The sequence below is a fragment of the Amphiprion ocellaris genome, chromosome 5 (assembly GCF_022539595.1).
Source record: "Amphiprion ocellaris isolate individual 3 ecotype Okinawa chromosome 5, ASM2253959v1, whole genome shotgun sequence".
Taxonomy (NCBI): Eukaryota; Metazoa; Chordata; class Actinopteri; family Pomacentridae; genus Amphiprion; species Amphiprion ocellaris.
In genome coordinates this window covers 18,097,199-18,109,905 of record NC_072770.1, presented here as the reverse complement: position 1 = coordinate 18,109,905, position 12,707 = coordinate 18,097,199, and the positions used below count along the sequence as shown (strand labels likewise).

The 12,707-nt window shown below is 41.3% G+C and overlaps 1 protein-coding gene across 4 annotated transcripts in view; it reads right to left on the bottom strand.

The window, feature by feature from the left end:
- Positions 1-1,456: 1,456 nt before the first annotated feature.
- Positions 1,457-12,707, bottom strand: part of ndrg3a (ndrg family member 3a) — a 33,104-nt gene continuing 21,853 nt past the window's right edge. For 2 of the 4 annotated variants that reach the window (XM_023269506.3, XM_023269508.3), the window contains 14 exons: positions 9,603-9,708; positions 9,306-9,426; positions 8,990-9,052; positions 8,831-8,891; positions 7,868-7,954; positions 5,758-5,814; positions 5,233-5,336; positions 4,967-5,032; positions 4,826-4,877; positions 4,653-4,700; positions 4,525-4,560; positions 4,387-4,438; positions 3,076-3,114; positions 1,457-2,545 (listed from right to left, as the gene is read on the bottom strand). In XM_023269506.3, the coding sequence (XP_023125274.1) occupies positions 2,373-2,545; positions 3,076-3,114; positions 4,387-4,438; positions 4,525-4,560; positions 4,653-4,700; positions 4,826-4,877; positions 4,967-5,032; positions 5,233-5,336; positions 5,758-5,814; positions 7,868-7,954; positions 8,831-8,891; positions 8,990-9,052; positions 9,306-9,426; positions 9,603-9,708 (1,065 nt within the window). In that variant the 3' untranslated portion in view covers positions 1,457-2,372. Of the gene's footprint in view, positions 2,546-3,075; positions 3,115-3,979; positions 4,006-4,386; positions 4,439-4,524; positions 4,561-4,652; positions 4,701-4,825; positions 4,878-4,966; positions 5,033-5,232; positions 5,337-5,757; positions 5,815-7,867; positions 7,955-8,830; positions 8,892-8,989; positions 9,053-9,305; positions 9,427-9,602; positions 9,709-12,707 lie in introns of all 4 variants that reach the window. The other 2 variants (XM_035947802.2, XM_023269507.3) reach the window with 2 other exon arrangements.

Sequence of the window (12,707 nt, the reverse complement as noted above, 5' to 3'; positions counted from 1 at the left end):
AAGACGCGCTGATCGCTCACAGACAGGGCTGTTTTTCAAAGTGGAGCCAGAAGTGCATCACTTGTTTATGGAATGAACTGTACATGTACGTAAGCAGCATTTACGTGCACATGTACAGGCAACTTGTGGTGCAATGTTGTGGGTTGAAGTAGTGATTTCATGTCATGGCGTCAGTCAATGTTTAAATATAAGTACACTGGACAAACTGCATTCATAGGCCTGTCTGATTAGTGGAAATCAGTGACCACATTTTCCTTATCAGCCCAGTGCTCTCATTCTTATTCCTTGTGTTACAATGTTAAAAGCTAAGATCAAACCTCTGCAGAATAATGAAGGTTGCCGTGCCAGCCTACTGCTGCCATGATTTATCAGCAGTCATCCATCATGTTGACACTGCAGAGTCAACGAAACAGAGCAGTAGTGACTCCGGCTGGCAGTAAGTGCTTTTTGTATATGTGAATCAACTGGATGTGAAAGGTTAAAGAAAATTAACAACTGATTTTCATAATGAATCATTTATTTATTGCCAACTGTGCAGTCCTAATGCATATTCATTCATGAACACTTGAAATGGCAAGAAAACAACCCACAGGATTATTGTGTTTTGTCTAAGAAATGAGCTCCGGTCTCTAATCAGATGTACTGTGAAGTCAGAAAGTGATATCAGATGTGCTTCTTGAGAAGCAAAAGAGCAACTCTGCTGTGAATGGAAACAGTAAAACAAGAACAGATCAGATTGGTGCTGAATCACCACGGCAGCCTGTTAGCGCAGATGGAAGGAACATTTAATCAAGAATTAAATCATTCCACACTGTTATGGCTTATCTTTCTAAAATTGGTTCACCAAATACTGAAAATTGTCACGCTGCATGTTTGATCATGTTTGAAACGCAGGCGTATCGTGTTAAATACTTTTGATTTTAGCACACATCGGCTTGGACACAGTATACGGGAGTTCACTCCAGCTGGGCTAATAATTCTGATCAGAGGACTGCTACATGACGTTACATTATGCTGGTACAGATATTTTAGTTTCCACCTCTCTAACTTGTTAGAGAGGTTAACTTCTCTGCCGTGTTGCACAGTGGAAAACAGAATGATGCTGTAAGAGAAGCCTCAGTGACTGATATGATTCCCACAGTAACACTTCATGACATTTTGTGCATCTTATTGGTTGGAAGATAATCTTATCACATTTGCAAAACAGCTGATCTTTGTTTTTTTTTTCTGTGTGCTAAATATAGATAACCTTATTTCTGACAACAGCAGTTATAGCCGGCTGAGGAAATAAGAACCAGTGTGGTTGGAAACTAACTCACCACAGTCACCTCACTTTTCCACTAACACAAGCGCTCGCCACCCTGAAACGTACTTTCTCTTTCTGTCATTCAGTCTAGTGCATTAGATGTAGTTGTTGCACTTATTGGCAATGTATTGATAAATTAAAAACACTGGACATGTTCTCATCTTGTAGCTTTATTCAGTAGTAATATAAATGAGCTGAATCAGCAGACAGTGAGAAGCACCACTTGGGCCCCGTGTGAGGAGACTCATACTTTTCACATCCGATCCCACTTGTTAAAGTTTGTTAAAACATCACTGAATAATCTATTCAACTGAATGAAAACATCAACACAAAGCAGAAAAAAAACAAAGGAGATGGTGAGTTCAATTACAAAAAATAATCCAAAGCAAATGAATGCATTATGAGGTGAGACACAACCGAATGTTCAAGAGCAACTCTCTACAAGGATTTTGCTTAGTGTGCTACAGTATGCAATGCTAATTCCACGTACCATCATGTCAACATTTTAAGTGTGTGCTGCAGTTCTATTTCTGCTGCAACTGTAGATTTAGTGATCTTTCTGTAGACTTTGTGACTAATTCGCATTGCAGCAGGTTTGGAAATAAAAACAAAGATATAATGACTCACAATCAATGTAGCCCACATGTTAAGAGTTTTTAAAAAATGTTATTTTGAACACATGGAGGGTTTCTACAGCATGTGAAGACATTCAAAACGAAGACAATGTGAAAAAAAATAAATACAAGGTTGGACAGTTGAGTCACATGGTCAATGATATGGTTTAACCATTGGAATATACAACACATCTGAATGCAGCTATGGTTTCCGATAGGAATGTCACTTTGACAGTGTACTTAATATAATATTTTATAATATGCATCTGTTAATATATTCAATACATCCTCCTTTCTAATCACATAGGTCATTACAGATTCTCCTGGCAATGAGTTGCTCAGGAGAGAGAAAGAGAGAGGGGGGTAAGAGAGAGAGAGAGAGAGAGAGAGAGAGACAGAGAGGGCAGAGGGCACATAAGTTACTATGGGAGAGTGCAGGGACACAGTGGGGTTTAGCAGGAGACCTCCATGGTCTGGGGCCCGGCCTGGCTGTCCAGGGCCCCGGTGGCGCTGCCCTCCAGCAGACTGTTGAGGTTGTTGCGGCTGCGACTGCTGTCCATGGAGGTGATGCTGGAAGAGGAGGTGGTACGAGAGCGAGCCAGACGAGTCATTCCTGCTGACGGCACTGAAACAGAGAAACAGGCGTTGATATTCCAGTCACACAGCACACAGGCTCAGTGGGTGGAGTACAGATACCCAGATAAGACTACAGAAAAACAAAGTGCTTACCATGCAAACAGTTCTCAAACATGGAGACTAATCAAATTAAAGAAACGTTTGACAGAAAACTGCTGAATGCATCTACTGAAAGAAATAATGAAAGCAATACAACAGCAGAATACAGCATTTGCAATCCAACTGAACTGACATGAAGCAACAGCAGCAGGTCATGCAGCAAAATAGGACACTGAGGACAGAATCCATGCTAACAGAAGAAACTAAACTCCTACAGGGAGATGAATGTGGTCAAAGTATGCAAAGGAGATCTCAGGGTGTGTGTTACTGACTGTATCCACCAATCTGAGCTGCTGTTGGAAATATCAAACAGTGATCTCTGGAGAAATCTCTGCATACATTGACATTCATCCGCTGTAGTGTTACGGGGCCAGTGGGTTCAAAGCCTCCTTGTCTGGCAGCTGTTTAAGAATCTGGTACCTGATTCGTTGCTCAAGTGACTGAGAAGAACATAGGGAACTGCAAGCAATGGTTAAAGAGGGAAAGAAAGGAGAAAGGGAGATGTGTTGAGAAGGTAGATTGTATGTTGCTTTACCCCACCTCACTGTATATCTGATTAAAACTTTCTCACAGCTTTGAGGTTGTTGAGGACAGGTTAGAAAACATGTGTGGAAACTAGATTGTTTACTTCCTGTAGTCTTTGGCTGTTTCCCGTTTGCATTTCACACCGTGGCAACGTGTTAATGAGGGAAAAGCAGCTTTCAGAAACATGCTGAGGTGTTAAAATTTATTTTCCACACTTTCTCTGCATGAAAACACTCTTTTTAATCTGTTCTAATCCTACAGTGGCATTTAGTCAACAGGGGGACTTGGTGGCCTTTAAAGCAACACTGAGGCACTGACATACTAGCTGCACCCGAGAGTGCCTCCCACAGTGAAGGGTTTGGGAACAAGAGAGAGAGCAAAAGAGATTCAGCATTAAAGAAATACACACACAAACAGACTTCATCTGTATGGCTGGAGCAAGCAAACCTATATTCACGACTCCCTCCATCCATGGATCAGAGTCTGGTTGGTGCACAACACTTCAGGATTGTCTGACAGTGATGTCTTTGTATTTTTTCTTTGCAAATGAATGACTGTAAAACCTGGAGGCCTGTTTAACTATGCACCTTTAGTCTCTGTAAAAAGAGACCGCATCATTAAACAGTTCTGGATAGAAAATAAAAGCACACCAGGCACAAAAAAACCCCCAACAAAACAAAAAAAATAACACAAAGGGTAATTTTCAACGCCCACTCCTGACTGAACAGAAAGCACATTGCTGTTCAGCACATCGAGTGCCACTGTCATTTCAGTCATGCTGGAAGCACGTACACCTCACCTACTGAGGGTTGTGGCTGCCACACACTGCAAAGAGCAGAGAGGAAATGGTGTTAGCATCCATTGAGCCGCACAGGCTGCCTCTCCGTGACCAGGCTGACAAAAAACTGTTTCTTTTCATGCACTGCTGGCCACAGTCCAAACCCCATCAGCAGGGGTCTTTAGCAACCGTTCATAGCAGGCTGCAGTGAAAACAATCCTCATTTAAGTAACTTTTGTCATTGCACTCACGTCAACAGGAAATTCAGCGAGGAGCAAAGATAAACCTGGACCACAAACACGTCAACCCAAAGCGGCATTAGTCTGTAAACAACTCTTGGACACTGACTACTGAGTCGACTAGTTTGAACCAGTTTTACTCTATATTTAGATGTGTTTACTCACATAAAAAGAAACATGTTTACTTACTGTAGCCCATGCCCTGAACAAAGTACTTGAATGCCTCAGCAAGTTTCCCTGGCTGTAAAGAAATAAACAATAAATGTAAATAGATTATTTTGACCAGAAAATTGCTTGATATCATGTTTTTAAGAAATAAAAACTCACCTGCACAACCTGGGGCAAGCCTCCACAGTCAGCCATCTAGAGGGATATTATCAATCTCATTAATAAATCCTCATTGCAGTCAAAATGTGAGTTTATACACATTAGAAAATGTATTGCAGAAGCTTCACCTTTAGCAATGTAGTCTTGGTGGGATTTAACCTGGAATTGCACTCAACCTGAAACATCAAAGAGAAGTAAATACTGAGCAACAAAAGACAGATAAATAACAACCGTTGTTCTTTGGCTTAACTACTCTGTCCCAAAGCTTCTTAGGTAACTGAGATGATGGAGCGTGACTTACCACAGCCTCCACAGCAGGTGATGTGTCACCAACCACCAGCAAAGCAGGGCACCTGGAATATATGAGGAGTAAATATTCATAAATCACAGAATGCACTCAGAGAGAAATGTGTATTTGCTTCATCTTAGTCTTAAAACGTACGTTAGTGTGTTGACTGTGTCCTCATTCAGACCTACGACTGGCCTCTCGATCTCAAGGTCTCGACGGCTGCAGCGGGCGACAAATTATGATTTGTTAGAGGAACTGAAGCAATATTATCTGGCTGCAATTTTCTGAGCAATTCAGGTGTTGTTATTATGCCCTTGAGGTCTGGCATACTGGGAAATAAATTTACATGCCGTAGCTGTGCCCAATAAAAAACACAATAAACAAGGAAAAATGCTAGCTAATCATGTAACGTATGGTACTATTGGTAGGAGCCACAGAAGAGGGCCAAGTTGTCCTGGTTGATGTCTTGGGCAATGTGGAGGCGGTAGGTCTGGATCAGCTCCTGGTTGTCCGTCAGCTCATCCTGTAGAGCAGAAAACATTCAATCTGATTCAAATAGGACATCTTTATTCTACTTAAAGAACCAGAAATAAAGAATAAATAAGAGATAGGCTTTATACAAAGTGCAGGTAAGTAGCATGTATTAAAATGTCAGGGAACTGTTTACATTTGCACCGATAATCCAGACAAGCTGTTCGGTGTGTTTGTACGGTATGGTTATTAAACCGTGTCATGTATATGTTACAATCTGCCAGTCTGTATCCAGGAGGAGAGAAATAACGTAATTAGCAAGAGTCTGTTATAAGAGTGAGATGAAGGAAAGCTATCAAGGGAAATCAAGAAAAGTCTCCTGAGGTTCTTCTGCTGTTTCACACTGTGAATGACAGAGGTCATCAGCACGAAGGAACAGCACAGGAGAGTAAAGTGCTGTAAGAGAAACTCACGGTGCTGAAGTGGTGAGCCATGACAATATCCACCAAGTTACTGGTCCATCCAGACAGCTGCACAGTAGAAAAGTAAGTAAGGACTTTTAGAAGACACAAAACAAGCAGCTGAGACGACTTAGGAATCTTAACATTATGGTTCTGGCTACATGGCAATGCCTGTCCTGTGATGTAGTGCAGATAGACATAATACTACATTTTGGTAATTCAAAACCAAAGCCATGTTTAGGTTTTAAAAACTGTAAATGATTAGCCTTCCTGGTTACTTACTGGGTAATCCTCTGAACCACAGAACCCACCAGTGGGTTTTAAAAGCATGTTATCTTCATAAAATTGCCCAAATAACAAATGTTATCAGAGTGATGGTGTCAAAGCTGAGAATCGACAGATTTAAACTATCCAGTCTTTGAATGAAACTGAACCAAATCTAAGCTTAAGTTTATGGTATTTAATCACAGTCACTTTATTCTACAAGTCAATTTCAGAAACTCACAAAAAGTAAACCATTTGCAGTAACCAGATTCTATAAAAAAATTAAAATAAAAAAAATCTGCCCTTCTCAGTACAACCAAGAATCTACTAATGACTTCGCTCTGACCAACAGTGATGTGACAAAAATTCAGGGATTTAACAGAGAAGTTACGCTGAACTGGAGGCTGTGTTTACACAGAGCAGATAGGACACAAGTAAGGAAACTAATTAAAAATTTAAGTAATATCAACTGTATGTTGAATTACTGTTTTATTCTAGGATTGGTAGCATCTGTGGGTGCTTGGGAAATTGTTGTACATGTTAATTCTATGTTTTGTAAATTTTTGTAAAATCAAAGACATAAGATTTTGCATTTCCTTTTTTATGCTCTAAGGAACTATATATGGCATTTTTGAGTTTGTTCTGCTTCTAGCTATAGTTGTGAATGAGACACAGAGCAGAAAATGCCCAGAGACTTGTTGGGGGTTCAGAGAGTTAAAAGCATATTACTATAAACTCACAGTCACTGGATTAACTTTGGCTGGGGAACGTGCATGTTATATAATCCTCACCTCTCGCCTTTAAATATTTCCAGTTGCTATTCGATACATGTGAAATGCCAAAAAATCTTGGCAAACAAAAGAAATTGCTTAGTTTGCGGTTTTAAATGTGGAAGTTGGAGTCAAATATTAACAAATAATGCGAAGAGAGCATGAAAGTGTTGTTTTAAATACATATGGGACAAAGGTCATATCAAACTCCTTTGGCTCCATGACTGAGTGTAACACTAACACGGCGAGGAATGTTCTATTCCAACAATGTAGCAGAGCAGCACAACAACGTACAGTACAAAGTATTACAGTAGAGTACAGTACTGTGACCCACTGTATCCTGTACCTGAAGCCAATTATTCCACTTTAAATGAAACCGTTTAAAATGAACAAACACCAGAAGTCTCAGCGTGGTGCAGACAATTTTGCTCAGTATAATCTGAAGCTTAGTTTTGGTTAACTTTGAAGTGCGCTGAACCCCGAAACAGCAAATTAACACAGGATTCGTGCCCAACTTGTGCTTCTAATGCCATTAGGTCCAAAATTTATAAGCATCTAAGCAGAAAAAGAAATAGTATTGTCAGGGTAGAAAGGAGGCTTTAACACCAGAATGCTTCATTAATAATAACCTAACATAAGGCTATAAAACTGAACTGAAATGGATGGTTCATTATTTAAAGATCCTGTCAATGATGTATGAATGATATACATTTAGAGTTTGACACTGGAAGACTGCAAGAAGCAGAATGTTTCTGAGCTTGCCTGAAATCTAAGCTTAAGGTGAGTGATTGTACATTGATTTGTGACGGCACTGCACATACATTAAGGGCATATTTTCAGTAGTACAGGCAGTATTGTGTATCCAGCAGTTAACCTTTAGATATTAGAAAAAAACCTGCATATTCATATATTCTGTATTTTTCAGTGAGGAGGGAGATGCCTCATTGGTGTCATTTTAAGGATTTTTAACCAGTAAATTCAAAGGTGGGTATTTTCTTATATCTTGAAACATGCCTGCAGAGGATATTTCAGCACCTGCTCAATGAAATATTACTTTTCCAGGTCAGTGGTGCAGTGGTGACACTGACCTTTGAAGCAGCCCAGTCAATCCAGCCTTCAGCACACGGATCAACATTGATCAGAACCAGCCCCTCCACGAGGGTGGGGTTGTTCAGCTGTGAAGGAAAGGATACATGTCAGTGCACTGTGCAAACAGTATGATTTTTGGTATCTGTATATTGGTTTTTCTTGTATTTCCTATGTTGTGGTACCCTAACAGTTTTAAGACGATAACTTTCACTCGTGTAAAATTACAATACAACACAGATATTGATAAAACATGAAGGTAAAGTGTGTCTGTGAATTTGGTGACATGAAACAACAAAGATGGAATTCTCAGCTTCCAAATTAAAGGCTACAGTTTTGGAATCGCCTGAAGACAGAAAGAGGATGTCTGGGGAAATCTAAGATCCATCTCGCTCCAATGTCGAGGGAATGCTGCGGATGCTGCTTTCAACAAGATGCAAATCCAGTGCAGCAACAGCTGCTGTAAATCTATCATGGGTAAACACAATTCGTTCCAAGCCAGTTAAAGCAAATGCATTTCAGAATCAATTTTTCCTCATTAATTCAAAACAAGAACAGACTCTCCACAGAGAGCCCAGTGTAAGAATTCCTAATCTCTGCATCCTGTTAACCTCTTCTCTTTTCATTATTAATCTTTCAATGCTTCTTCACAGCTCTCCATCACTTCTGGATCTCTCTGCTAGTTTGTGCTTATTTTAGCTCCACTGCGAGTGTGGAAACAAGGCAAAAGCAACTGAAAAGGAGACGAATCACCAAGGTAATTCATCATCTGGGGAATGGCAGCATATGCAGCAGACTGTAGAGCAACCCGATGCCCTGTGTGGGCTCGATTGGAGGCTTTAATGTTCAGTGTAACAAGCTCTGTGGCCGGAAAACCTTCAATTATTACAGGCCAGACAGAAAAGAAGAATAGAAAAATAAAGAGGGGTGACAGTGTGGACGCTGTGGTCCTGCTGCGAACTCACTGCAAAGCGGGTGAGGATGTACGCTCCCGCTCCCACGCCGATGCCGATCACGCTGTTGACCCTATAGAGAAACCACCGGTTACTGTGGGACTGCAGATAAATAGTCGGTACATGAACATTCATCACATCCTGATCAGCTATCAACAGAGGGCCACTTACTTCAGCTGAGTCATCACAGAGGGCAGCATCTCAGCCAACTCGTCCATGGTCGGGTAACGATACCTGGAGATACATGACGCATGTGAGTCTATGCAAGTAGTAAGGAAAGCTTTGATTCTATGTGGCTGAGTTAATCAGAGGAAATGAGATGATCATATATTTGAATACTGGAGGAAATACTTGACTAATGGATTAGACAATGAATGCGCTTTCATTAGCAAATTAACTACTAGCTCACTTATATTCTATCCAATGCAGCTCCTGAAATAATTGTGCTCCTATTTATCAGCACTTGCAAAACCAGCCTGACATTCACCCGCTGGGGAAGGGAGGGGCGGCCTCCTGCTGGCCGGGAGCGTCCACATGAACCACAGCAAAGTGCTGGGTGATCTCCTGCATGTCCTCATAGTTGAACAGGGTGTTGAAGCACGACTTGTCTAGAAAGGTGCAAAGTTGCGGACACAAAATGTGAAATTTCAGGAACTAAAACTGTCAGGAATTTAAAAAAAAAAAAACTGTCGAGGACCTGAGCAGACATGCAGAGGCTAAAGCAAAACAGTTTTATCAACGCAAGGACATTGAATATTGATGAGCCTATTTTAGGCTGACTCACGGTTGAGGCCGATGTCGTGATAGGTGAGGATGACGGGTCTGTTGCCCTTGGGAACGCCTCTCATTGTCACATGGAGAACGCCATGTGGAGTCTCAATGTCATGCTCCTGCAGTCAAACACAGGAAAAAAGAATTCAGGACCAATGATGCAAGTAAAGAGAAAAAACTTACACATAAGACAGAGATAACTCTTATATATATGGCTTTCATATAAAAAAAGATATAATGCATATAATGCTGTCTTTGGATGCCATATTCCTTCATTATAATGAACATAGCCATTACTGTTTGTTCCTTTCAGCTGGTCACGCTAGTAAAGAAATATAAACAGAGACACATCTTTGAGCATGCTCAGTAATATCAGTGTGACACACATAATCACTAGACACAGGACATGCAGTCGCAGGATGAACTACACTGTCTATGTTCATTATAATGAAGGAATGTCACCAAACATTATTTTTTGTCTTAAGGCACAGAGGAAGACACTACAGTGCATGTACTAGCTGAAGAAACACATTTTAACACTGTTTGACTGAGAACTCTTGTTTACCATTTTGAGCATTAGAGAAATAATATTGTATGAGATTTTTCTCTTTAAAAGGAATGTTATTGCTGCAATGCACAAAGCTAGAGATTATCTGTGATTTCAACAAAAGCCACATATCAGCTACATTTTTTATACTGATAGATGAAATCTTTGACAAGGAAACACAAATGCCCTTAAAAGAACACCCACTGACCAACACAGTGTTTAGGGTTTATATCTACAATTAGTAATGTGAAGCATGCTCTTCTTGCCTCCTCCACACATCCCCCTGTGCCCTTAGACAAACAAAGCACTGAATGGGCTGTCTGCACAAACAGTCTGTTAAACTGGGAAAATAGTGTTTTTGTCTTAGGGTCTGGAACTCACAGCGCTTTCACAAGTATGACTCTGCAAAACCGCCACCATCATTTGCTTTAGCTGAGCGTCTTTGCAGGAGGACCCATTAAAATTCAAAGAGCTCAGACCAGCTACTCTATCACTTTAGAATTAGAATTTCATTCTCTATCAGACACTGACAAGCTCCAGGTTAGTGCTGCACACACAGTGTTTCTGCAAAGGAAACGCATTGAATAGCTTAAAGAAAATTCCAGCTGACACTTAATTGGACTGGTAGATGCAGAAATGTGAGAAAGATTAGTGGGGAAATTAGTCAAAAGATGACACAGCAAAAACGATCAGTCTCTAAATCATGTTGATGAAATTCAAAGAGTGTGTGGGATAAAGAGAAATGGTAAACTATACAAAAAGTGACAAAGCCAGTTTCCAGTCTTCCCACACACACACTTCCCAAGGTCAGCGTGATTCGGAGCTGCAAATAACACTGTTCATGACGTAGCAACATGCGTGTGTGTGTGTGTGTGTGTGTGTGTGTGTGTGTGTGTGTGTGTACTGCACAGAACGGCAGGCGGGGCCCATCCTCTTGCTGAGTCTCAAGGCCCACTGGTCATCAATTATAAAAAGAGTGAGCCCGAGCAGAAGAGAGACACAGGTTACGGCTGACAGACCAAGAGGGGGTGCGACTGACTGTACACTGCTGTTTTTGCTACTGGATCTCTTCTAGGTTGATGGATATGTGTCACAGTCTCTTCAGATGAGATGAAGGTTAATTCTCAAGGACAAGGCTGCAGTAATTTGTAACTGCAGTCTATAATGGACAACAACACAACAGGAAGACTGCTCATCCTGTCAGCAACGCAATGGGATGTTTTCAGATGAGTGGGAGCTGGTACACAGATTAGCCTGTCGCACAAAACATGAAAACTATTCACATAAAGCAGTCCTGGCTGGCTGTCTGCTGGCGATACTGCGCTACAATATAGAGCTACTGACTATAACCTCTCTTTCTGAGATGAAACAAACCTTGAAGAAAGTCTCTTGGAAGCCTTTACTCATCTTAGGCCTTTTCACTGGTAATGAAATGATTGTCCAACCTCAGTCTGGTGGGGTTGTAGAACAAACTGTTACTGATTAAAAGGTAACTTTCTCCATGGCTGTGTTGCAGCAGGATTTTCATTTTTAGACAAGGACAGAGTCAAGGACACTCAGTGTAGAAAAGGAGGCTTTGCTCTAAGACACAAGGCAAATAGACTTTGTTTCAAATGCTGCCTTCTGCCATGTGTGTATGTATGTGTGTGCTGTGCATGAGCCAGGAAAAGCAGGCGTTTACATCCCACCGGTGATGGGAAATGAAAATGTGGAAGAAATATGGGAGGGAAACAGGGAATGAAGATGAGAAAGATGGAACAAGAGATAGATTCTGGAAGCGGATGGAAGGAAATAGAGCGTGAAAGCAAGTGGTGACAGAGACAGGAGAAAAAGAGAGAAGACAGGGGCAGTCCTGTATGTATAAAAGAAGGATGTGCCTTAAAACAGAAGGGACGCATCACTTTAATCTATCATGTTTTTAGAGCTACGTCCTAACACAACAAAGATGGAGAATAATGAAAGAGGGGGCTGTGGAGAGGGAGTAAGGGAGAGTGTCTTTCATCTGTCCATTTAGGTCTTGGCACAGTTCAAAAGGTACATTGATCTGGGAGCCCTGCCTCCCATCATTCCTTTTTGCACACGCATGTTTGGGCTTATGTATGTACACACAGAAGCATGACATGAACACAGGCGTGGGGCGGGGCTGCTAGTCTGGACAGCTAGAGGGGAAAAAGAAGGAGAGTACTGCAATGGCGTCAACCATTTCCCCTTTTGTACATTCATGGTGGCGAGGAGATGGACAAAAAGTGTGTGCAGGTGTTTCGGGGTTGTGGGTGGGATACGAATACTGACTGAGTAGAGGTTTGTGCTTTGAGGAAAAGGGTTTCAGGAGGTTTCTTGGTACTATAGGAGGGGTAAGGACTCATTTTTTGGTTACAAAGGAAAAGGGTGAGAGAGATGGGATTAGGTCAAAAAAAAAGAGCACTATGTCATGCTGATTCTCTTCCCGCAATCCCATGGTTATCAATCGCTCTTCCTCATTTTCCCCGCCCTGCTAGGGAAGGCATAAATCATCCTGGAGAGCAGCATTACAGGGCAGAAACACCAACAGCCAGTAAATGACTTAAGTGC